Source organism: Mobula birostris, chromosome 24, assembly GCF_030028105.1.
Source record: "Mobula birostris isolate sMobBir1 chromosome 24, sMobBir1.hap1, whole genome shotgun sequence".
NCBI classification, from domain to species: Eukaryota; Metazoa; Chordata; class Chondrichthyes; order Myliobatiformes; family Myliobatidae; genus Mobula; species Mobula birostris.
The window spans coordinates 54,393,355-54,420,503 of NC_092393.1; the positions used below are offsets into that span (position 1 = coordinate 54,393,355).

Consider the following 27,149-nt stretch of genomic DNA (forward strand, 5'->3'; position numbering starts at 1 on the left):
TGTGTTTAGCCTTTCCCAAATTATTTTTGTTACCACTGGTTGATCTATTTATATTACCCAGCAGTGGACAACTCACTTTTTCTCAAGTCATGTAAATCATTTTATTTTGCACCTCATCTGTGTTCATAAGCAAGTAACTTAGAGAACTACCAAATTCCTGTTAAATACTCCAGAGCAGGAGTTGGTTAATGATAGGGGTCCATGGTATGAGAAAGGTTGGGAATCCCTGTGAAAAGCCAAGTTTTTCTTTGCCAGTGTGTTGTTCATTTACATGGCTTGGTGTGCTTCTTGCACTGAATCCATGAGATGCTTAAAGTATTTTATTCCAATTTATCTGCAGTGTTACAGCACCAAAAGTAAAGGTCAGAATGGCCATTCACTGCAGTCACAGAGCTTAATGTCTTCACTGATACCAAAGACTTGTCATGTGAAGGTCTTGTCCAGTGTAATCTCAATGACTTCTGAAAAGCTGGCTCATATGTTCATAGTCATAGTCATAGTCATACTTTATTGATCCCGGGAGAAATTGGAATTCGTTACAGTTGCACCATAACTAATAAATAGTAATAGAACCATAAATAATTAAATAGTAATATGTAAGTTATGCCAGTAAGTTATGAAATAAGTCCAGGACCAGCCTATCGGCTCAGGGTGTCTGACCCTCCAAGGGAGGAGTTGTAAAGTTTGATGGCCACAGGCAGAAATGACTTCCTGTGACGCTCTGTGTTGCATCTCGGTGGAATGAGTCTCTAGCTGAATGTACTCCTGTGCCCACTCAGTACATTGTGTAGTGGATGGGAGACATTGACCAAGATGGCATGCAACTTAGACAGCATCCTCTTTTCAGACACCACCGTGAGAGAGTCCAGTTCCATCCCCACAACATCACTGGCCTTAGGAATGAGTTTGTTGATTCTGTTGGTGTCTGCTACCCTCAGCCTGCTGCCCCAGCACACAACAGCAAACATGATAGCACTGGCCACCACAGACTCATAGAACATCCTCAGCCTCGTCCGGCAGATGTTAAAGAACCTCAGTCTCCTCAGGAAATAGAGACCGCGCTGACCCTTCTTGTAGACAGCCTCAGTGTTCTTGACCAGTCCAGTTTATTGTCAATTCGTATCCTCGGGTATTTGTAATCCTCCACCATGTCCACACTGACCCCCTGGATGGAAACAAGGGTTACCGGTACCTTAGCTCTCCTCAGGTCCACCACCAGCTCCTTAGTCTTTTTCACATTAAGCTGCAGATAATTCTGCTCACACCTTGTGACAAAGTTTCCTACCGTAGCCCTGTACTCAGCCTCATCTCCCTTGCTGATGCATCCAACTATGCCAGAGTCATCCGAAAACTTCTGAAGATGACAAGACTCTGTGCAGTAGTTGAAGTCTGAGGTGTAAATGATGAAGAGAAAGGGAGACAAGACAGTCCCCTGTGGAGCCCCAGTGCTGCTGATCACTCTGTCGGACACACAGTGTTGCAAGCACACGTACTGTGGTCTGCCAGTCAGGTAATCAAGAATCCATGATACCAGGGAAGCTTCCACCTGCATCGCTGTCAGCTTCTCCCCCAGCAGAGCAGGGTGAATGGTGTTGAACGCACCGGAGAAGTCAAAAAACATGACCCTCACAGTGCTCGCTGGCTTGTCCAGGTTCGGTAGGAAGAGGATGGCATCCTCAACTCCTAGTCGAGGCTGGTAGAACATAGAACATAGAATAGTACAGCACAGTACAGGCCCTTTGGCCCACAATGTTGTGCTGACCCTCAAACCCTGCCTCCCATATAAGCCCCCACCTTAGATTCCTCCATATACCTGTCTAGTAGTCTCTTTAACTTCACTAGTGTATCTGCCTCCACCACTGACTCAGGCAGTGCATTCCACGCACCAACCACTCTCTGAGTAAAAAACCTTCCTCTAATATCCCCCTTGAACTTCCCACCCCTTACCTTAAAGCCATGTCCTCTTGTATTGTGCAGTGGTGCCCTGGGGAAGAGGCGCTGGCTATCCACTCTATCTATTCCTCTTATTATCTTGTACACCTCTATCATGTCTCCTCTCATCCTCCTTCTCTCCAAAGAGTAAAGCCTTAGCTCCCTTAATCTCTGATCATAATGCATACTTTCTAAACCAGGCAGCATCCTGGTAAATCTCCTCTGTACTCTTTCCAATGCTTCCACATCCTTCCTATAGTGAGGTGACCAGAACTGGACACAGTACTCCAAGTGTGGCCTAACCAGAGTTTTATAGAGCTGCATCATTACATCGCGACTCTTAAACTCTATCCCTCGACTTATGAAAGCTAACACCCCATAAGCTTTCTTAACTACCCTATCCACCTGTGAGGCACTTTCAGGGATCTGTGGACATGTACCCTGAGATCCCTCTGCTCCTCCGCACTACCAAGTATCCTGCCATTTACTTTGTACTCTGCCTTGGAGTTTGTCCTTCCAAAGTATACCATCTCACACTTCTCCGGGTTGAACTCCATCTGCCACTTCTCAGCCCACTTCTGCATCCTATCAATGTCTCTCTGCAATCTTTGACAATCCTCTACACTATCTACAACACCACCAACCTTTGTGTCGTCTGCAAACTTGCCAACCAACCCTTCTACCGCCACATCCAGGTCGTTAATAAGAATCATGAAAAGTAGAGGTCCCAGAACAGATAGGCGAACTGGAGGGGATCTAAGTGTGGCCTGACCATAGGCCAGAGCAGCTCCAGAACAAGTCTCTCCAGGGTCTTCATGAAGTTCATTTGGTATCTCTCCTTTACTCCACTGTAATACTAATACATCTGACTTTAGCTTCTCCTTCTCAAATTTCAGGGTGAATGCGATCATATTATAATCAATTGCCCCAAAGAGTTGTTCTCCTTCAAGCTCTCCAATCAATTCTGGTTTATTGCACGACACCTAATCCAGAATAGCTGATCCCCAAGTGGGCTCAACCATAATCTGCTCTAAAAAGCCATTTCATAGGCATTCTACAAATTCCCACTCTTGGGATCCAGCACCAACCTGTTTTTCCCAATCTACCTGCATATTGAAATCCCCTATCACTATTGTAACATTGCCTTTTTGGGAAGTATTTTCCACCTCGTGTTGTAATTTGTAGACCACATCCTTACTTCTGTATGGGCGTCTGAATATAACTCTCATCAACGCCTTTTTATCCTTTCAGTTCCTTAGCTCTATCCACAATGATTCAACATCTTCCAACCCTATGTCACCTCTTTCAAGTGATTTGACTTCATTTTTTTTTACCAAAAGAGCAATGCTTTTCTGCCATCCTTTCGATACAATGTGTGTCCTTGGACAGTAAGCTCCCAGCTAATATCTTTTTTCAACTATGATTCAGTGATGCCTACAACATTATACATGCCAATCTGTAAGTGTGCTACAAGTTCATAGACCTTATTCTGTGTACTGCAGGGATTCAAGTATAACACCTTCAGTCCAATATTCATCTTTTTCAATTTTGTCCACCTTTTATGTTGCAACTCATCCTGTTGACTGCAATTTTGCCCCATCATCAGCCTCTCCTTGCGGGAAGTCTCACTATATATTGCTTCTGTTTGTAAACCAACTGCTTCATCTTCAGCACTATTACTCCAGTTCCCATCGTCCTGACAAATTAGTTTAAACCCACCCGAACAACTTTAGCCAACCTGCTTGCAGGGAGATTGGACCCCCTCGGATAACCTGTCCCTGTTCTACAGGTCGTATCTTCCCCAGAAGTGATCCCAATGATAAATAAATCTGAATCCCTATCCCCTGCACCAGTTCCTCAGCCACACGTTCACCTGTCAAATCATCCTATTCCTACCCTCACTGGCATGTGGCACAGACAGCCATCCAGAGATTACTACTTTGGAGATCCTGTTTTTTAGCTTTCTACCTAGTTCCCTAAAATCTCTCTTCAGGACCTCCTCACCTTGTCTACCTATATACTACTACTACGTCGACTCAGGCCTAGGGGGCTGGCGTCGGGCATGATGACAGACTCTCCACTTCTCCCTCTCCCTCATCAGTGTGTGCAGTTAATCTACGTTAGCCATGCCGCTGTCTTCTAGGAGCGTGCTGACCATAGTCTTGGGAGGGTGCCCAGGGTTCATCCTCCCATGCTTGGGCTCCCATATGATGACTAGGCTGGCAGGTAGCTCGGGGTGGCGTAGACAGTGCCCCGCTAGTTGCAGTCTTTTCGCCTCGATTTTACCTGTATCATTGGTGCTAATATGTTCCAAGACTTCTGGCTGCTCACTGACACCCTTGAGAATGCCATGGGCCCGATCTGAGACATCCTTGATTCTGGCACCAGGGAGGCAACATACCATCCAGGTGTCTCTATTGCACCCACAGAACCTCATCTCTTTTCCTCTGACTAAGGAATCTCCTATTAACACTGCAGTCCTCTTCACCTCTCTGCTCTTCTGAGCCACAGCACCAGACTCGGTGCCAGAGACCCAGTCACTGTGGCTGCCCCCTGGTAGCTCGTCCTCTCAATAGTATGTAAAGTTGTATACTTTGAGGGGAACAGCTATTGGCTGTGCATTTCCCTTCCTTCTCCTGACAGTCACCCATTTACTTATCTACCGCTACCCAGGGGTGACTATCTCTCCGTAGCTCCTGCCTATCACCTCTTCATACTCCTGTATGAGTCGAAGGTCATCAAGCTGCTGCTTCATTTCCTTAATATGTTCTCTCAGGAGCTGCAACTCGGTGCGCCTGGTGCAGATGTCTTTATCTGGGAGACTGGATCTCCCAGACTTCTCACATCCCACACACAACACAAAACACTGACCCTGGAGCCATTCTCACTAAATTACTATGCCCTAACAGATGGGGAATGAACAAATAAGAACAAAGAGAGAGTAACTTAACAGACAATCCACCTCACCCAAGCCTGATGAGCCAAAGCCACTTTAAAGACTGGCACACTCCAAAAGAATGGCTGCTCTGATTGCCCTTTCTAGTGAATCCCTCTTAGTGATTCAGAGAAACTGCTGTGGAACTTTGCCTTTAAAACCTCGATTACCGTCCTGATTAAAGGTGGCTCTCTCGATCCCTGACGAGGATTGTCCAACTCAGAGAAAACTGGCTTGAAGCTCTGGTTTTTAATCTTGAACACGGACCTGACTGAGAGATAGCCGTTTTTACATACTGCCTCTTGCTGATTGGTTGCTCCTCAGCTCAGAGAAACTACCACAGAACTCTACCTTTTAAACCTCGATTGCCACCCTGATTAAAAGGTAGCTCTTTTTACAAATCCCTGATGTGGATTGTCCAACATGCAGTTGTTCAGTGAATTTTCCTGTAATTACAGTACAGATTTTTTCTGAACTTTTCCAGAAGCTTCTTAGTTTTCAGTGGCAGACATCATGGCACTTGAATCTGGCTACTTTATAGGTTAACTATTATTGCTGGACCTTCTGTTTTTCTGAGTATAAGACAATCATAACTTTATAAAATTTTCTTTGTTCTCTCAACGCCTCTTTCTTCATTTTCTACTCTGGAGAAACTTAATCAGATGAACATAAGCGATAAGTTTTATGCCTTATTCTTGATTTCTGAAGAACCTCTTTTCATGTAAGTATCAGGATCAACAAATAATGTAAGGTCTTGTCAACATGTAGGTTTGGGAAAGCTTTGAGTGCTTTCAAATTTGTTCTAATTCTTCCGATCAGATGCTCCTTTGTTGTAACATGCAAATAAATTAATGCACTTCATCTGTGAAATTGCAAAAATTAGTTGTAGGGTCAGAGAGTCATACAGAATGGCAGTTGTCAGCACCTATCTGTATCAACCTCACTTTCCAGCACTTGCCCCATTGAAGTGCTTGTCCAGACAGTTCTTAACTGTTGTCAACTGACACTGCTTCCATCACTGACAGTGCATTCTATGTACACCCCCTCTCTGAGTAAAAAAGCCTTCATTAGATCCCCTCTGCATCTTATGCCTCTTACCTGTATTCTGTGTCCTCTAGTTTTATTTATCTCTGATATAGAGAAAAGTATCTTGTCGTCTCACTTATTTATTCTCCTTATAATTTTATATAACTCAAATCGTGTCTCCTGTAAATCTCCATCACTCTCGAGGAAAATGGGCCTGGTTGCTCGCTCCTCAGTACTGAAGTCCTCTATTCCAGACAACATCCTGGTTAATCTCTTCTGTGCCCTCTTAGACCTCTGCTGTGTTGCAGAGAACAAGCGGCAGCTGCAAAAGGAGAGAATGAACAACCAAAAGACTCAACTACTAACCATAACCACCAATTACTCTTGTCCACACTGCACCAGAATTTGTGGATCCTGGATCTGCCTCTACAGACACCTGAGGACCCACCAATGGACATCCCACACTATACTCGACTTGAGTGATAGCACTACTAATACTCTCTCCAGTGCTATCCCATTTTTTCCTTATTGTGATAACCAGAACAGTATGCAGTTCTCTAGATGAGGTCTGGCCAATGTTTTATAAATGGAGCATAACTACCATGCACTTGTATGCAGTATCCTACCAATTGGAGATTAGTATCCAGTATGTCTTCTAAACTATATTATCTATGTGTGCTATCACTTTCAAAGATTTTTAAACTTGTATGCCAAGTTCCTCAGTACTCCATCTGAACTCATTCATGTCAAAGGTCCTAGCCTCATTGTTATTCTTAAATTGCATTATGGTTATCTTGCGTTTATCAGGATTAAGTTCCATCCACTCTTTCTCAGCCCACTTCTCCAACAGATTGCCCGAAGAAGCTGCTGACAACGAATAACATGACCAAGGGCGACATCCTCCGGACAGTTCACGAAACAACATTTTTTTTCATTCAAGTGTGGTTCTGCTACTGTTGGAACCTGTGATCTATGCTTTGGTGGTGTGTTTTCAGGCCGATTGAGCGACTGAGGGTGTTCGGGGAGATTTTGAGCGAAGTGTGTGTGCTTGAGACCAAGAAGGCCTGGAGATGGGGCATGAGTCCATGATTGACTCCATTTCTCACTGGTCTCGCTGTTTAAAGTGTCGAGGAAATTCAAAATCATCGAGGCGAGCGGGTATTCAGTGCTGTCTACCAGCCTCTCACTCGCTGCTGCCAGAGAGAGGTGTCTGCATGTGATGGTCTCTGTTTCCCTCTTGCTTGCTGCGACTGGAGCAAGGCCCCTGCGTTAGAATAGTGTCACTCTCTTCCTCGGTGCTGTTGGAGGGTGGTCCTGGGTCTTGGGCTAGGCTTAATCGATACAGTTTGCGGATTAGACTCTGTAGTTTATGTTATGATGTGTTTCTGGTTTCTGATTGCTCCTTTTTTTTGTTGCTATTATGTGCGATGTTGGGCAGCCTGCAGATTATGTACGGCACAGTGCTAAATTGAACTGAACTGAGTATGCCTGGACCCTTGGTGTTTTGTATTCTGTATTTTTCACTCATTTTTTGCACTTTTTTTTGCATGTTTTGGGAGGGTTTGATGTTCCATGATGTTTCTTTGTTTTGTGACTAGCTTTGAGAGGGCGAATCTCAACATTGTATACTGCATACGTACTTTGATAATAAATGTACTTTGAACATTGAGATTGTTGTGTTTTAAGATATTTTAATGGGTCTCTGGAATGTATTATTGTGCTAATTAGGTTTCTATATCTTGTTTACCTGCCATCCAAGTAATCAAACGTGCAGTTCTAACGGGCGAAGAGTGACTTTTTTCCCTGAAAATTAAAGGCAGAATGTGACATTTAAATAGCAGGAGAAAGAAGAGTCTGATAAAAGTACACCAAGTAAACTATGTAAAGAGAAAAATTCTGCTGCAGCGAATAAGTTGTAGAATTATGGCAAAGTCCTCCCCACATTAAGCACATTAACAAGGAGTGCTGTCTCAAGAAAGCAGCCTCATCATTAAGTACCCTACCATCTAGGCCATGCTGTCTTCTTGCTACTACCATTGAGCCAGGAGTGCAGAAGCCTTGGGTCCCACACCGCCAGGTTGAGGAACAGTTATTACCCTACAACCATCAAGCTCCTGAACCGGCGTGAATAACTTCACTCACCACAACTCCAAGCTGATTCCACAGTCTACAGGCTTGCTTTCACGGATTTTGTAACTCGTTCTCTGCATTATTTTTTATTTGCACAATTTGTTGTCTTGTGCACATTGGTTGTTTGTCAGTCTTGATGTATCATTTTTCATAAATTCTATTGTATTACTTTATTTTCCTGTAAATGACTGCAAGGAAATAAATCTCAAGGTAGGATATGATGACATAGACACTAAATTTACTTAGACTTTGACTAATTGAATCAAGAATTTCAAGTAAAGTTCAGTTGCTTGTATATACACCGAATATTTAAAAATATTTTGTGAATATTATGTACTGAATGCGATATATGTACTGTGTTTTGTGCCTTGGGCCCAGAAGAATGATGTTTTGTTTAGCTGTATACATGTGTGCAGTTGAATCACGATCAATTTGAACTGGTTTTTTCCAGGAATTATATTGTGCTTTATGACCCAGTGGTATATTACTGCAGGGTTATAATAGATGTCAGAGCTGGATTGAGGGCTTCACATGTGTCTTCAAATCTTAAACCTGTCTCGTGTGAGCTCAGCTCTGAAACATTGTTACAACCACATGAAAGAACTCCCAAGCCTAATGGCCTTTGATATATTAGGGTATTTTCTGAGAGACTGGGGACTAGTTAAGAACATTCTTTATTGTTGTTGCATGAATCACTCTCTTCCATAAATAGTGCTTATTTCAAAAACAACTTGGTATTAATAGCCCTGGACACACTGTAATTTCTGGCTTCCGTAAACATTTTCACCCCACATCTGTTTGCAGTAGATTGTCAGCAGTGTTCTGGGTTTGTTGTAGATACCCGCTGTAGGAAACGTAAAGTGTGACACAGCTTCTTAGAACAAGTAGTATTTGTTTCTCATCAAATTTAATTTAAAATGGTTTAATCGTTTTAATTAGGAATAGTTGGCTTCACTGTCTTTAATCATTGGGAAGTTGTTTGGATGAAGGTACGTTTTAACTGATAAGTAAAATATCTGTTTTTGAAGCTGAACCTTACAAATTATTGGATTTAGTTTTTGGAATGTGGGCATCAATGGCAAGGCCAGTATTATTTGCCAATTGCGATGAATTTGCTTCCTTAACCTACTGCAGTCTTGCTGAAGGACTTACACCCAAAGGTGGTAAAGGGGTGGGACAGTAATGTCGCAGTTAGTGTAGCGCTTTACAGCACGAACGATCAGGGTTCACTGTCTGAAAGGAGTTTGTACATTCTCACGGTGACTGCGTGGGTTTCCTCCTTGTGTTCCGGTTTCCTCCCACATTTCAAAGGCTACGGGTAGTAAGTTGTGGGCATGCTCTGTTGGTGCTGGAAGCTTGGCAACACTTGCGGGCTGCTCCAGCACATCCACGGACTGTGTTGGGCACGGATGCAAATGACTCATTTCACTGTATGTGACAAGTAAAGTTAATCTGATAGTCTTACTTTATAAAAGAATGGTGATGTCTTCCAGGTCAGGATGTCTAGGGACACATAGCACATAATATTCTTTGTGGTAGAGGATAAGCAAAGGCTGTTGAATGTTTTTTTTTGAGCTGGATCTGTTTAATTTGTTAGTTTTATAACCAACCACATCGATTTCTAAGGATCATGTGCTCAAAGTGTTGTGCATTTGTCATCATGAGCAATTGTTCCCAGCTCCGGAACTTCAGGTCTTGTTGTTCCAAATGCTTTTTCCAGAAACTTCCTGATTGTTACTGTACAGAAATTAAAATTATGTTCAGCCAGACATACATAGACCCAGCACAAAATAGGGCCCTTTGGCCCACCGTGTCTGCCCCTCCCAAAAAGCAATTTATACCAATCCTACATGGATTGGTTTTGCTTTAATTTTGGTGACACCCTTTCTCACTACTTCCCCTCTGTGATCTCCACTGATCTCTGACCCTTTGACCATGTGTTGACCCTTCAAGCATGTGCTTACCCAGAGTCGCCACCACAGTTGCATGTCCTTCTGGAGAACTTGTCTCCACCACCACCTTGTTCCATGTGTCTTCTTTCTTCTTCAGCTCTGCCTTTTCCACCTGTCACCTCCCAGCTTTTCACTTCATTCCCTTCCCCCTCACTTGACTTCATAGATTCAAAATGTATTTATTATCCAGTTATGTATTTGGAATATTACCTTGAGATTTCCCACAGACAGCCATGAAACAAAGAAACACCACGGAACCCATTCAAAGAAAACTTCAAACACCCAATGCACAAACAAAACAACAAATCGTGCAAATGGCAAAAACGAGTGAAAAAACACAGAATATAAAACGTCAAACCACAGATACATTGAAATAGCCTAGTTCAGTTTAATTCAGTTCAATTCAATTTAGTGCGGTGACATTCGTTGACTGCTGGCCACAAGGCCCAGTCTGCCCTGATCAAAATCACACAAAATAGCAACCAAAAACAAGGAGAAACCAGAAACACATCATAACATGACTATAGAGTCCAATCCACAAACCACATCAATTAAACCTTGCCCAAGACTCAAGACTCCAGCACCATCCTCTATCACCTAACTTGCACTCCTTCCTCACCCTCCGCTTTCTTATTTTCACTTCTTCCCCTCCCTTCCTTTTCCATTCCCAATTAGGGGTCTTGGCACTTAACGTTGATATTTATTCCCCTCCATAGATGCTGCCTGGCCTGCTGAGTTCTTTCAGCATTTTGTGTGTGTTACTCTATAACTTTTAACCCAGAATTAAGAAAGGAGAAAAAATGTTCCCCTGTAGTCTATAATTCTCTTGACATAAAGTTTGAATCAAAATCATAATGGATTACTTGTATATTTTGATATAATTAGTATTTGACATCTTTGTTACTGATTTGTCTTAGGTTCGTATTGCTTTGCAGCTGGAAGATGGGTCCAGGCTTCAACATCTCTTTCCATCTGGATTGACGCTGTGGGATCTTCTTCATCACTTTCCTCAGACCAGGTGAATTCTTTTATTTTGACCACGCTCAACTACAGAAGTGTTTTCCTGCACCTTTATATTTGCTGTGAAGGTTTAATAGTTTCTAACTTGATTTTACGATTCATTCCTCATCCTAGCATTCCTTGTAGTGATGGAGAAAATACCTTGTTTCAAATCATTGTGTTCTTGATTAAAAGTGTACTTCTGTACTTGAACTACCAGATTCTTCCTTAGGATGATAAACATATTGGTAAAAATATAAATTTTTGTTCAGAATTCCGGGCTGAATTTTAAACTTGGAAGATACCTTTTTTTTTTGCCATATTCCATGTTTTACTGACCATTGGTATTTAAACATTTTTTAGAGAGGGGTTCCCAACCTTTTTTATGCCATGGACCAATACCACTAAGTAAGGGGACCATGGACCCAGGTTGGGAGCACCTGTTTTAGAGGTAACGTAAAATTCAAAAGGAGTTGTGTCCACCACACCGTATAATTACTACACTTTTTTGACCTCTCCTGCAAGTTGCTGAGTTTTCTCACTTTTTCTGAGCCACTTTAAACTTTAGTCCTTTTCCTTTTGATTCAAAGTGAGATGTCACTGTGTGCTGTGAGAGTCATATAAAGTTCAGAGAGATGTGGATAGCCTCTGTGAATGGGCAAAGCAAATGCAGATGGAATATAATGCAGAAAAATATAAGTTCATCCACTGGCAGAGAAAATAGGAAGGCAAGGTTTTCTAAATAATAGGAGATTGAAAGATGTGATGTTGTGAAGAACTTGTACATGTATTACTGAAGATCAACATGCTGGTGAAGCAAGCAACTTGTGTTTATCAGTCTTTATTAGCATGCAGATTGCAGTATTGTTATTTTTGCCTGGAGTTCGTGCACCCTGGGTTGATCAGATTTACCGATTTCTCAAAGCAAACATCGAGAAATTTTATTAAAAAAAATTAAAAACGAGGATGTTTTTGTATTACTATGTAGAGGAGGTGCCTGGCCTGAATGTTCTAGCAATTGCTGTTTTATTTTAGTCTGTTGCGCTTTGTTGCAAAAGGATCTGAGTAGGTTAATTACATTGTTTAATCATGTCAGACCTTAACAAGTCTCCATCTGAAATATTGTATGAAGATCTGATCTTCCCCTTCTTCTCCAATTCCTATTCCCGTTTCGACATGGCAGTCCTTGGCCTCCTCTTGTGTCACAACAAGGCCACCATCAGGATGGAGGCACAACACCTTATATTCTAATTTCAACTTCTGGTTTAAAAAAAATGCCCCCCCCCCCTTCTTTTCCCCACTCTGACCTCGTGTGTGTCTCTGAACCTTGTGTAAGGTTCAGTTGACCCTGGAATGGGTTTTTGTGGAGATGTATCAATCGCAATCCCCATCACTGTATTAACGTGTTTGGTTGTTCAACATCACCAGTGTACCACTGTGTGGTACGGAAAATGCACTTCGACAGACAGTAGGTCTCTACAGCAGGTCATTAAAACTGCCCAGCGCATCACAGCAACCTACCCACCATCAAGAACGTATGTATGAATAGGTGCTGGAAAAAGGCCAGCAATATCTTGAAGGATCGCATCCACTCTGCTTGTGGACTGTATGTCCCATTCCCAACAGGGAAAAGGCCATGCAGCATCCACACCAGGACTACCAGACAGTTACTTCTCCCAAGCCGTCAGGCTGATCAACACCTCCACCCATTAACCCATCCCACCACCCCATGACATACACATCATCCAATCCTCTCCACAGCTCCTCAGCACCCTTCATCTCCAACCCCCCCCCATCTATTGCCACTTTATAGTTACTTGTACATTGTGTTTAATAGGATTGCTTTCATACTTGTATTTATTGAGTTTTCTTATGATTATTGTGTTTTTTTAATGCTGCATCTGATCTGGAGTAACAATCATTTATTTTTCCTTTGTACTTGAGTACTGAAGAATGACAATAAACAATCTTGAATCGTGAATCTTGAACTTCAATTGGGAACATTGGGTAATCTGCAATGCTGCAGGTATTCCATCTGATGTTAAAAATTTGGGATGCAGAATGCTTAAGTGTAGTTTTAAGAGGAAAAAGTTAATTCAATCACGCACCTTAAAATATGAGATGCAGGAAGTATTCAAGGCCTGTAAGGTTGGTTAGAAGTTATTGAAAAGGAAGTCTTCGAAATCTTGTGGTTTTTAACCACATCCTTATCATTAACTTCAAGGGGCTTATTGTGCTTAAGGAGTGATGAAAGCATTGCTGCGGAGAAAATCCATACCCTGTCCCATGTCTGCTAGAGCAGGTAGAAGACAGTTCATTGAAAACACAAAATAGAAAACACATGCAAGCTAAATTTTTTGATATCTATATTCCTTTACTAAATGAAGAAAGGACAGTGCGGTAGCGTAGTGGTTAGTGCTTTATAGTACCAGCAACCCAGGTTCAATTCTGGGTGCTGCCTGTAAGGAGTTTGTACGTTCACCCATGACCGCATGAGTTTCCTCCAGGTGCTCCAGTTTCCTCCCAGAGTCTAAAGATGCACCGGTTGGTAGGCTAATTGATCACTGTGAATTGTTCCATGATTAGGCTAGAGTTAAATCAAGGGTTTCCGGGTGGCACAGCTCAAAGGGCTGGAAGAGCCTACTCCATGCTGTATCTTAGTTAAATAAATAAAATAGGCAAAGTATCCCTGTAGTACACACTAATGCTTTTCCAACTTTAGCAAATCTTTGTGAGGTAGTTGTTTTTTTTGTGCGTATCAGTGTTATATACCTTCATCCAGCAGTTCAACCAGGAGCAGTACTTTGTAATACTGGCTGCTTCTGGAATGTAGATGATTAGTTATATAAGATCAGAATAGAAAGATTTTGGAGAAAGCTATTTTAACTACTTTGTTAGCAGAAGCATACGTATTAAAGTGTGGCTGTAATAGGCCCAATTTACTTCAATTCTCATTTTTCAGTTTGGAGGAAGAAGGTTTAGTGAACTTTAATTTCATGTTCTTTAGAATGAATTACTTTGTAAAGTTACTTTGCATAGGTGTGCCTCTAAAATAACCAGAACAGTTAAATGGAAACTTATCTGGATCTTGAAAAGATTCACTTTCTCATATAGAAATTAATAAGTACTATTTGAGTTAAGAGTAAAAAGTTTTTTTTATCCCGGCATATTCTATGCCAAAGGCTTTTTTCTACATTCAAGATCAGTATAAAGTGTTTCATTTCCTTGCACTGCCATCTGATCTTAGCAAGTTTCTCGTCTCAAATGAATCAGAATATCACTGACATATGTCATGAAGTTTGCATAATGTAATACATATAAAATTATAAATTACAGTAAGAAATATTTATATATAAATAATTAATTATGTAGTGCAAAAAGAAAGCACAGATAGTGAGGTATTGTTCATGGGTGGGCTCAAAGTCCGTTCAGAAATCTGATGGCAGAGAGGAAGAAGCTGTTCCTAAAATGTTGGGTATGTGTCTTCCATCTCCTGTCACTCCTCTCTGATGATAGCAATAAGAAAAGAGCATGTCATGGGTGATGGGGGTCTTTAATGATGGTGAATGAACAAGAGAAATACAGGATGGATGGGTAGATACTTTATTGACCCCAAAGGAAATTGCAGTGTTACAGTAGCATTACAAGTTCACAGATATACAATATTAGAAGAGAAGTAAGAAGAATAAATAAAAATAAGTTATTTTAAACAGTCTAACAGCAGGGGGGGATCATTACTTCCCTGGCTATATGTTAACTCATTATAGAGCCTTATGGTTGAGGGTAAGAATAACCTCATTAGGTGCTCTTTGGAGCGGTGCAGTTGTCTTGGTCTTTTACTGAAAGTAGTGCAGAGAAGGAGAAAAATAAACTATTTTATAGATTCTACTTTGGGTTTAAATTGAAAACTGTAATTTAAGTTTGATGCTGGTGACATGATTATTGATTGAGGTTAATATTGATTAATTGTAGCTGTGAGTTTGTAGTTTGACTATTTGCTTGTACAGTATGCAGCATTTGTGGCTTGGGGCTACTTTCCTGCTTTGTGAGGGACAGAGGTACATTTATCATGTTTATTCAGGACTTTAAATTTTGGTGAATTGAGTAGACAAAAATGGCAAGCATGCTTAAAAAATTCTATTCCATGACAGAAAGCTGTAGATTAAAGATGGCAAGTTTCTAGTTAACAATATACATGCAGTGACCACTTTATTATGTACACCTGCTTGTTAATGTAAATATCTTGTCAGCCCATCATGTGGCAGCAACTCAATACATAAAAGCAAACAGACATGGTCAAGAGGTTCAGTTGTTGTTCAGACCAAACATCAGAATAAGTGTTGGCGTCAGATGGGATGGTTGGAGTATCTCAGAAACTGCTGATCTCCTGGGTTTTCATGCACAACAGTCTCTAAATTTTAACGAGAATGGTGCAAAAAGAAACCACTGAGCAGCACTTTGTGGGCGAAAACACCTTGTTAATGAGAGAAGTCAGAGGAGAATGGCCAGACTGGTTCACACTGATTGGAAGTGACAGTAACTCAGATAATCAAGTGTTACAACAGTGGTGTGCAGAAGAGCATGTCTGAGTGCACAACACATCAAACCTTGAAGTGGATGGACTACAGCAGCAGAAGACCATGAAGATAATAAAGTGGCCACTGTGTGTGTTTACTATTGGTGTGTATTGTGCCTATTTTTCCCATTCAATAAAGGAAGATATACTGTATGACAAAAATGTTAGTTTCCACCTGTTTTCAATTTAATGCTTTATGAACAGGGTTTCAAGGATTTAATAATATGGCGTTGCCAGCTGTCTAATTCTTTTTTGCTTTGGATATCCTTTTAAAATTCCTTATTTTGAATCAAAATAATGAACTGTGTACTGTATTAAAGATTTAAAACTTCATGCACTCCGTGAAGTTCTTCTGGAAAAGAAGTAATGAAAAGGCAGATAATTTTTACAACCGGTGGAACCAAGCTAGTAAAAGACATTTTTGTCTTTCATCATTGTCGAGGTTCACTTGCATTGAGTTACTACCGTTTTGGGTAGATTGCTAGATAACCGAACTCTGATCCAATTTGCTGATTTTCTTCAGAGTTTGTGAACCCAATATTCAACAACATGTAGAGGAACTCTGAAAATTATGTCGTGATGACAAGTACCATACCAATACTTTTTATGGTGTTGATATGATATTGACACTGGTCTTGATTAGCATCTAGTTTCAGATGTCAACAGTTTGGTGTCTATTTGTAGCACAATTGGAGCTATATTTCATCCTGAAGCTGACACTATGCTTGGTAGCTTAACTTTAAAACTTCAAAGGAACTCAGTAAGCATAAACCTACTAAAATCAAAAAACTAACACACACAAAATGCTGGAGGAATTCAGCAATTTGGGCAACATCTATGGAGAAACATATACAGTTGACATTTTGGGTGAAGACCCTTCGGCAATACTAGAAAAGAAGAGGGAGCAACCAGAATTTAAAAAAAAAAGATGAGAGGGTGGAGGAGTACAAGCTGGAAGATGAGACCAGGAGATCAAGTGAGAAGCTGGGAGGGGGTATGTGGAAGGACTGAAGAAAAAGGAATCTGATAGAAGAAAGGGGGATAGGCAGGTGAGGAGAAGAGGAATGGACAGAAAGAGAAGGGGAGGAGAGAAAAATTACTAGAAGTTAGAGAAGTCATCGTTCATGGCGTCAGATTGGAGGCTACCCAGACAGAATATGAGTTATTGTTCTTCCAACCTGAGTGTAGCCTCTTCATGGTAGAGAAGGATTAAGTGAAATTGGGTGGAAAGAATAGAAAAATTAAAATATTTTATGAACATTCATGATGGATAGAAATTGGAATGGTCAGAGGCCATATGTAGGAATCTGGATAAATTGTGACCTTCGGAGAAGGGAAACAAATCCTTTTCTTTTCAAATCTTATTATTATATTATTCAAAAATAACACGAGTACATCGAAGTAAACAACTCTTACAATGTCTCAAGGAAAAAAAAACATTATTTTAAGGATTAAAAAATTTTTGGTGATAATAAAAAAACCCTACTAAGCAGGAAAAGTGGGGAAAAAAAACCCATTAGGTGTACAACCCGGAGCTATGCGTCATACAAAAAGCTTCTAAAGATAAACATCAAACCACCAGCAAAAAAAAACTATATACCAAAAATTTATAATTAGATCGTGGAGGAAATCTATCAATTAACTCAAATGATAATAACGAGCAAATGAACCCCATCTTTTCTCAAAATCAAATATAGGTTCAAAGGTTTGACTTCTAATTTTCTCCAAACTAAGACATAGCATCACTTGAGAGAACCATTGTGACAAAGTGGGAGCTGATGTATCCTTCCACTTCAACAAAATGGCCCTCCTAGCTATCAATGTAATAAATGCAATAACGTGTTGGTCAGACACAGAGATACCACAGATACTTTGAGGAATTATTCCAAAGAGCACAGTTAATTTGTTAGGTTGTAAATTAATTTCAAGTGCTTTAGAAATTGTCGAAAAAACTGACTTCCAGAACTGTTCCAGTATAGAACAAGACCAAAACATGTGTGTCAGTGATAGCTGTCTCAGTTTTACATCTATCACCATAACTACATAACTATCAACATTAGGAAATATTTTAGAGAGTCTCTCCTTCGTCAAATGGTAACAATGTACAATTTTAAATTGAATCATGAATGATTAGCGCAGATCGAAGAAGAGTTAACCAACTTCAGAATCCACGTCCAATCCAACGTCATAAAAGTCAAATTGAATTCCTTTTCCCAACCTTGTTTAATCTTAAATAAAGGATGCTTATTCCATTGTAATAATAAATTATAAATTCTTCCAATAGAACCCTTCGTTGAAGGGTTCATACTCATAATAGTATCTAACAGGTCAGCCTCCAATATATAAGGAAAATTACTTAAATATTTTTGTAAGAAATGTCTAACTTGAGGGGAAACAAATCCAATGCACAAGGTGACTCCCAGCAATAGCAGTCATCTTGGAGATGAAGTTTGAGGAAGAAGTTTGTTGAACTCCAATTTTGTTTTGAACTTGGTGGAATGAAATGGAGGCCCCTTCTGTGGGATTGCAGACTCAGTAAGGAGAAGGTCAGAAAGTCATAGCCATAGTCATAGTCATACTTTATTGATCCCGGGGGAAATTGGTTTTCGTTACAGTTGCACCATAACTAATAAATAGTAATAAAACCATAAATAGTTAAGTAGTAATATGTGACTATGTAAATTGTGCCAGGAAATAAGTCCAGGACCAGCCTATTGGCTCAGGGTGTCTGACTCTCCAAGGGAGGAGTTGTAAAGTTTGATGGCCACAGGCAGGAATGACTTCCTATGACGCTCTGTGTTGCATTTCGGTGGAATGAGTCTCTGGCTGAATGTACTCCTGTGCCCAACCAGTACATTATGTAGTGGATGGGAGACATTGTCCAAGATGGCATACAACTTGGACAGCATCCTCTTTTCAGACACCACCGTGAGAGAGTCCAGTTCCATCCCCACAACATCACTGGCCTTACGAATGAGTTTGTTGATTCTGTTGGTGTCTGCTACCCTCAGTCTGCTGCCCCAGCCCACAACAGCAAACATGATAGCACTGGCCACCACAGACTCGTAGAACATCCTCAGCATCGTCCGGCAGATGTTAAAGGACCTCAGTCTCCTCAGGAAATAGAGACGGCTCTGACCCTTCTTGTAGACAGCCTCAGTGTTCTTTGACCAGTCCAGTTGATTGTCAATTCGTATTCCCAGGTATTTGTAATCCTCCACCATGTCCACACTGACCCCCTGGATGGAAACAGGGGTCACCGGTACCTTAGCTCTCCTCAGGTCTACCACCAGCTCCTTAGTCTTTTTCACATTAAGCTGCAGATAATTCTGCTCACACCATGTGACGAAGTTTCCTACCGTAGCCCTGTACTCAGCCTCATCTCCCTTGCTGATGCATCCAACTATGGCGGAGTCATCCGAAAACTTCTGAAGATGACAAGACTCTGTGCAGTAGTTGAAGTCCGAGGTGTAAATGGTGAAGGGAAAGGGAGACAAGGTAGGAGACAAAGAAAAGTGAAAATATGGAAAAAAATATAAGAATAGACTTATGCGATCAAGGGAACCAGGCAATTGAGAAGAGAGATAACTTGGTAGAAATCTGGGCTCTTACTGAGCATGTTAAGTCAATCATTTAATTCTATATGCTTCTTCTGCTGCTTTCAGTTTTCTTGTTGTCCAGAGAAGTGGTAGCCTGTTAAAGTGGAATTTACGAGAGAAGATTCAGTGTCAGTTGTACACGAATCAGTGTGATTTGTAATGCAAATTATGCCTGTGGTAGTCTTGCAAAACGTCCGAGAGCTTGCCCATTTTTTTCCCCAAGGGTATATAGGAGGAACAATTTTATTGTTTTTTTGGTTCTTTGTTCCTTTCGGAATTTTAACTAAGCTATTGCTTCTAAGAATATTGAGTTTTTTTTGTTTGCGAGTTGTCTTGATAGAAATGAAAAGGAAAAAGAAATAATGAAGAAAAAATATACAACATTTTTTGTACATTTCTCAGTTTAGTGTATCGTTTTGTCTCTTTCTGTATTATGGTTTCATACAACAGTATTTCAACATCTTTAACGTTGGATATGTGAATATTCACTGTTAATCCTGATTTATTATGAAAAACACACAGACATTCCATTTTTAAATTGTGTTCTGATATTTATCCGTACACCTTCTCCTAATTGGGAAGAGTTCAGTTAATTACCATAAGCAACAATGGAACTGAGGCTCATTGCTTTTTTTGACGTACTAATTTTTTTTAGCAATCACCTTTATGTAAACTGCCAGAAAAATACTAATTGTACTGTTTCTTGGTCACAAAAGGCTTTGTAAGAAATATATAATGGAGATAATTAATATCTGCTGCCACTTTATGATTTACTTACCCGATTTTTCCATAACATTGATGTTTACTCCATTTCTTTCAGATACCCGATACTCTTATGAAGGATTAAGCTGTATCTGCTTTTAATTATGCTTAATTTGTAAAGAATGAGAGCAGATGAAATGGTGGCTATTTCAGCCAACAGCATCTTCTTGTCTATCCTTCAAAGTGTAGTTTAAAGTATTCAACAAGTGCATCTTGGCCTACACAGAATTAACTGTTGAATTCTCATTAATAAAGTGAAACAAAGCAAAATTATTATCAAAGTGCCTATAGTTACTGTCTGTTATGGTGCTGGCATTTAGGGCAGCAATGAAGGTCCTCTATCTCTGTCTGTTCTTATCAAAGCCAGTTTTGGTCTTGATCTTGGCGCTGTTCAGGGCTTCCATTATCATGCCAGGAGCTTCCTCTCGCTTTTCACTGCTGTCAGTCATGCAAATCCTGGGTGGAGACGCAGGAATACCGTTGCACACAGATATAGGATTCTTCAGTGCTTTTCCCATAACAGCTTTTTTTTTAACCAGTCAGAGTTGTTAGCCCTGAGCTGAACCCCTGAACCTGGAGGACCAGTGCACCACTCTTAGTCTTGCCTCTACCCTTTGACCTGTTTGGCATGGAGTCAAAGCACGTAGCTCTGATTCCTTCCAACATAGCTGTCCGTGTCATTGAGGCACGCAAGCCTCCAAACGCTACGACAAGGTTGTGGTCCTCTTGGAAGATCAAAGTATCAAAGTTTTTCATAAATTCTATTGTATTCCTTTATTTTTCTGTGAATGCCTGCAAGAAAATGGACATCAAGGTGGTTATCATATAGATTAGATTAGATTATGAGGACACAGAGTCCTCTTTTATTGACATTTAGTAATGCATGCATTAAGAAATGATACAATATTCCTCCGGTGTGATATCACAGAAAAACAGGGCAGACCAAGACTGAAAAACTAACAAAAACCACATAATTATAACATATAGTTACAACAGTGCAACAATACCATAACTTGATGAAGAACAGGCCATGGCACAGTAAAAAGGTTCAAAGTCTCTCGAAAGTCCCACATCTCACGCAGGTGGGAGAAGGAAGAAAACTCTCCCTGCCATGCCCGACCACAGTACGACTCTGAGTTGTCCGAAAACTTCGAGCTCTGATCAGCCCTCCGACACCGAGTACTGAGCACCATCTCTATCCGAACGCTTCGACCTCAGCCTCGGTCGCCAGCAGCAGGCAAAGCCGGAGATTTAGGGGCTACCTTGATGTCCATTTTCTTTCAGGCATTCACAGAAAAATATAGGAATACAATAGAATTTATGAAAAACTTCACATAAACAAAGACAGGTAAACAACCAATGTATAAAAGAAGAGAAATTCTGCTAAATAAATAAACAACCAAATAAATTATATTGAGAACATGAGTTGTAGAGTCTTTGAAAGTGAGACTATGGGTTGTGGAGTCAGTTCAGAGTTGAGGTGGGTGAAGTTATTCATGCCGGTTCAGAACCCTTATGGTTGTTCAGTAGAGCCAGCGAACTTAGCACGATAGACTGAAAATTAAAAGAAGTTCAGATACTGGTTTCTGACAAGGGACCACAGGCACAATGTTGGCTGTCTTTCCACAGATACCACATGACTTGCTGAGGTTTTCTAGCACTTTCTGTTTTTGTGGCGTAACTGTCTGTTCTTTTTAAAAGCAAGCTTTTTCAAGATTAAGCGAGGTCTGTAGTTCTGCAGTTAGATTTTATTTGTAACTAAAAATATGTTCTATAACAATAAAGATGTGCAGGACCTTCAGTTCTTAATTACCGCAACATGTTTCACTCAATCTGGAACATTGGCAACAAGCATAAGATTTTAAATTAGACTTTTTAAAGATTACTTTCATTTGTCACATGTAAATCAAAACATACAGTAAAATGTGTTGTTGGTGTAATATCAGTGAAGACTGTGCTGGGCAGCCCACACTTCCAATTCTAACATAGCATGTCCACAACTCAGTAGCCCTGTCCCGTACATCTTTCGAATGTGGAAGGAAACTGGAGCACCCAACGGATACCGATGCGTTCACAGGGAGAATGTTCAAACTCTTTACAAGCAGCAGAGGAATTGAAGCCCCTATCTTACTGCTGATGCTGCAGTAGTGTTACGTTAAACACTGTGCTGCCATGCCACCCTTAAAATGTGCCGAAGGACCTGTACTGTGCTATACTATTGTTTGTTAGTGTAAATTCCCCAGGTGCTGTAGTGGGATTTGAACTTGTGTCACTGGACCAATGCCCAAGCCTGTAGTTGTCATTCCAGTGATTTAACCACTACACCACTACTACAGCTTTAAAGCTGCAGTTTGCTCTGTATCAGCCTTGTTCAGAACCTGGGATGAGGGACTGAATTGCCAGCTAGGGAACTGTGTTAACTTTAGTAGGTTTGTGCAACAGTTGCAAAATGCTCATTACTTTATCATAAACACAAGAGATTCTGCAAATCCAGAGGAACACATGCAATTCTGGAGAAACTGAGTAGGCCAGGCAATATCTATGGAAATGAATAAACATTTGACGTTTTGGGGTGAGACCCTTCTTCAGGACTCACTTTATCCATGGTCCCTCAAATTTGCTTCAAAGTGATAACACTTAGGGATAATTTTAGTTGTCAGAATTTGAGGTCTTTTTTTTTGCCAAGTTGCCACTAAAAATCTGCTGAGTTTCTTTAAAGTATCTGAATTTCATTAATCTTTGATTTGTTAAATTCTTAGAATAAAATAATGTTACACACTCAGTAAAATTGTGGACACTGCAACATTGCCTGGAAGTTAATCATGTTTGTTCACTAGCTGAAACTGTGTCTTCTGTTTTAACAAACTTCCACTTCATCCACCACAAGTGGGATTTCCCGGTGGCCAAACATTTTAATTCCGATTCCCATTCCTGGCCCAACATGTTGGTCCTTGGCCTCCTCTTGTACCATGATGAGGCCACTCTCAGGTTGGATGAGCAACACCTTATATTTGGCCTGGTAGCCTCCAATCTAATGGCATGAATATCAATTTCTCCTTCTGGTAAATAAATCCTGACCACACCCCCCCCCCCCCCATTCCCCTTTCTAACATTTTACTTCTCACTTGCCTATTATTTCCCAAGCAAGAGAAAAGCCGCAGATGTTGGAAATCCAAGCAACACATACAAAATTCTGGAGGAACTCAGCAGGACACTGTTGAAGGGTCTCGGCCTGAAGCATCGACTCTATATTTTTCCACAGATGCTGCCTGGCCTGCTGAGTTCCTCCAGCATTTTGTGTGAGTTGCCTGCTGCTTCCTCCTGGATCCCCCGCTCATTCCCTTTCTCCTATGGTCCATTCTCCTCTCCTACCAAGTTCCTTCTTCTCTAGCCCATGAACTTTCCTACTGACCTGGCGTCACTTATTACCTTCCAGCTAGCTGCTTTCCCTTCCCTTTCCCTTTCCCTTTCCCTTTCCCTTTCCCTTTCCCTTTCCCTTTCCCTTTTCGCATCTCCGTCCTTCCTTCTCAGTCCTGAAGGAGGGCCTCGGTCCAAAAATGTTGACTATATATTCATTGCCATAGATGCTGCTGAGTTGCTCTAGCATTTTGTGTGTCCTGCTTTCAAGAAATATAACCTGGATTTCTATAAATATTTCAGCATACTACTGTTGCAAATTATAGTTGATATTGAAGTAATTACAACATTCGAGGTGTGATAAACAAATTTAAAATTAAAATGAAACTGCGGTAAATAAAATGAGAACTGGGAAGTGGTGAAGTGGCACGGGATAGGCTTCAAAGCCAGATTATTTTAGTATCAATTCAACTTTAGTAGAAATTCAACTTTGAAGCTTTATTTCTTCAAAGAAAAATGGCATTGCTACACCCCTAAGTAAGGCATTATCATTGAATGGGAAGAATATTTATTTACGTTGTAGACCTCTAATTAAGCTTATGGCTGGTAGGAAATGCAGTGCCTTTGGTACTAGGGGTTAGAATTATTCGCATATTTTTTCAAAATATGGATGTTGAATTTACTCAAGCTATTTGTCTTTCTTGGATCTTCATTCTCAATAAGAAAACCTTTGGCCTCCATGTTTCTATAATTGGTTGCTGTTTAGAAGGACAGGTTTGTCTTCCTCTAGTTAATACAACAACCAACTCTTAAAAAAAACTGAAATGTACTTGTTTCCAATTTCAAAATCTTCCACATCTTGAGCAGATGATTTGTTTGAAGAAAGGTGGCATGGTAGTGTGGTGAATTGCAGAATGCTTTATAGTACCAGTGACCCGGGTTCAATTCCTGCCATTGCCTGTAAGGAGTTTGTGTGTTCTCTCCGTGAACAGATGGGTTTTGCCCAGGTGCTCTGGTTCCCTCCCACAGCCCAAAGACGTACTAGTTGGTCAGTTAATTGGTCATTGTAAATTGGCCAGTGATTAGGTTAGGGTTAAATTGGGGGTTGCTAGGTGGAGCGGCCCCATGCAGTATCTCAATAAATAAAATAAATAAATAAACTTCCCAGTCTGTAATAATGTTTGTATCATTCTTGAGCTTATTGAACATATTGCTGACACCAATATGGAATGGGAAGAAATATAAAGGGACTTGGAATCCTGATGCAAGTAGACATTGGTTTGGCCTTGGAAATGGATGGAGTTTGAGAGTACATATTAGTAATGCTTCAGATGGCTACTTTTATTCATAGTTTTGTCTTTATCTCAACCCATTAACATTCACTGGATGGGTAACCCTCGAAGCTTCGATCAAAGGCCTGTTTCTGTGCTGTAATGTTCTATGGTTCTAAAGTAAAGCTGGTAGAATGGTGTTTAATGCAATATTCCTTCATTGTGTTAAAAAAAAAATAAAGATTTCTTGCTCTTTATTAAACTAAATTATATCATCCTGCTTACCAGTTTTGCATTAAAAAACATTTTTTCCCATGTTTGATAGCATAAAGAAAGTTGTCATAAGTTGGTAGATACAATAGTTCATTTTGCACAAGTCAGCAACTGATATACTCCTACATAGTTTGTGAAAATAGATCTTTAGAAACTGGTGGGATGAAATCAATATTTTCTCCCTCAGTTTATCACAGTCCAAATGAAGTGATGTTGCTTAAGGATCAGCTGATGATGTAATTGTAGGCCAAGGAAGGAAAAAATCAGTGCCAAGGCTTGAGGATAAAATTCTGTAACTGCTGGAGTTGTATAACCATAAAGGTTCTGTTCTTGCAGATCATTCCACTCGACTTCAGGACATTCTCAAGGCATTATTGTATGGTCATGACTAGACCCAAGTTATAGGAGAAGAATTAGGCCATTTGGCCCATTGCCTCTGTTCCGCCATTTTATCACGGCTGGTCCAAATTTTCTTCTCAGCCCCAGTCTCCTGCCTTCTCCCCATATTCCTTCATGCCCTAACCAACCTCTGTCTTAAATATACATAGAGACTTGGCATCCACAGCTGCCTGTGGCAAAGAATTCCACAGATTCACCCATTCCCTCACTGAAGAAGTTCCTCCTCATCTTCATTATAAAAGGACATCCCTCTATTCTGAGGCTGTGTCCTCTGGTCTTAGACTTTCCCATCATAGGAAACATCCTCTCCACATCCACTCCATCAAGGCCGTTCGCCATTCAATAGGTTTTATTGAGGTCACCACCCCTCCCCCATTCTTCTGAATTCCAGTGAATCCAAGCCCAAAGCCATCAAATGGTCTTCATTTGATAAGCCGTTCAATCCTGTAATCATTTTTGTTAACCTCCTTTGAACCCTCTCCAGTTTCAACACATCTTTTCTAAGATAAGGGGTCTAGACCTGCTCATAATACTCCAAGTGAGGCCTACTGGTGCTTTATAAAGTCTCAACCTTGCAACCTTGCTTTTATATTCTAGTCCTGTTGAAATGAATGCTAATATTGCATTTGTCTTCCTCACCACAGACTCAATCTGCAAATTATCCTTTAGGAAATCCTGCACAAGGACTCCCAAGTCCCTTGGCACCTTAATTTTTTCATATTTTCTCTCTATTTAGAAAAGAGTCAACCCTTTCATTTCTTCTTCCAAAGTACATGACCATACACTTTCTGACACTGTAATCCATCTGCAATTTCTTTTCCCATTCTGCTAATTTGTCTAATTCCTTTCTCCTTCCTCAAAACTACCTGCCCTCCACCTATCTTCATATCATCTGCAAACTTTGCAACAAAGCCATCAGTTCCATCATCCAAATCATTGACATATAAAAAGGATCAGTCCCAACACTGACCCCTGTGGAACACTACTAATCTCCAGCAGCCAGCCAGAAAAACCTCCCTTTATTCCCACTCTTTGCCTCCTGCTCATCAGCCACTGCTTTATCCATGCTAGAATCTTTTCTGTAATACCATGGACTTGTAGCTTGTTAAGCAGCCTCATGTGTATCACGTTAACAAAGACCTTCTGAAAATCGAAGTACACAACATCAAATGATTCTCCTCTGTCTATGCTGCTTGTTCTTTCTTCAGTGAATTCCATCAGGTTTGTCAGGCAAGATTTTCCCTTGAGGAAACCATGCTGACTATGGCTTATTTTAACAAGTGCCTCAAGAACCCTGAGACTTTATCCTTAGTAATCGACTCCAATATCTTCCGAACCACTGAGGTCAGACTAACTGGCTTATAGTTTTCCTTTCTTCTGCCTCTCTCCCTTCTTGAAGAGTGGAGTGACATTTGCAATTTTCCAGTCTTCTGAAACCATTCCAGAATCTAGGATTCTTGAAAAATTATGACTAATAACCACGATCTCTTCAGCCACCTCTTTCAGAACCCTGGGGTGTACACCACCTGGTCCAGGTGATGTATCTACCTTCAGACCTTTCTGTTTCCCAAGAACCTTCTGACTAGTTATGGTAACTTCACATATTTCATGAGGCCTGGAACTTCCAGCTTGTGTCTTCCACAGTGAAGACTGATACAAAATACTTATTCATTTTGTTCAGCATTTCCTTCTGCTCCATTACTACCTCTCCAGCATCGTTTTCTAGCGGTTCGATGTCCACTCTTGCCTGTCTTTGACACTTTATGTATCTGAAGAAGTTTTTGGTGATCTCTTTAATATTATTGACTAGCTTACTTTCATATTCCATCTTTATCTTCTTAATGATGTTTTTACTTGCCTTCTGTTGGTTTTTAAAAACTTTCCAGTCCTGTAATTTACCACTAATTTTTGCTCTATTATGTGCCCTCTAGCTTTTAT

At 40.6% G+C, this 27,149-nt stretch overlaps 1 protein-coding gene across 3 annotated transcripts in view; it reads left to right on the forward strand.

Moving 5' to 3' along the window:
• aspscr1 (ASPSCR1 tether for SLC2A4, UBX domain containing) overlaps positions 1 to 27,149 on the forward strand; it is a 311,330-nt gene that overhangs the window by 48,220 nt on the left and 235,961 nt on the right. For 2 of the 3 annotated variants that reach the window (XM_072242323.1, XM_072242324.1), the window contains exon 4: positions 10,893 to 10,993. In XM_072242323.1, coding sequence (XP_072098424.1) covers positions 10,893 to 10,993 — 101 coding nt within the window. Of the gene's footprint in view, positions 1 to 8,923; positions 9,013 to 10,892; positions 10,994 to 27,149 lie in introns of those variants that run through there. The other variant, XM_072242325.1, reaches the window with a different exon arrangement.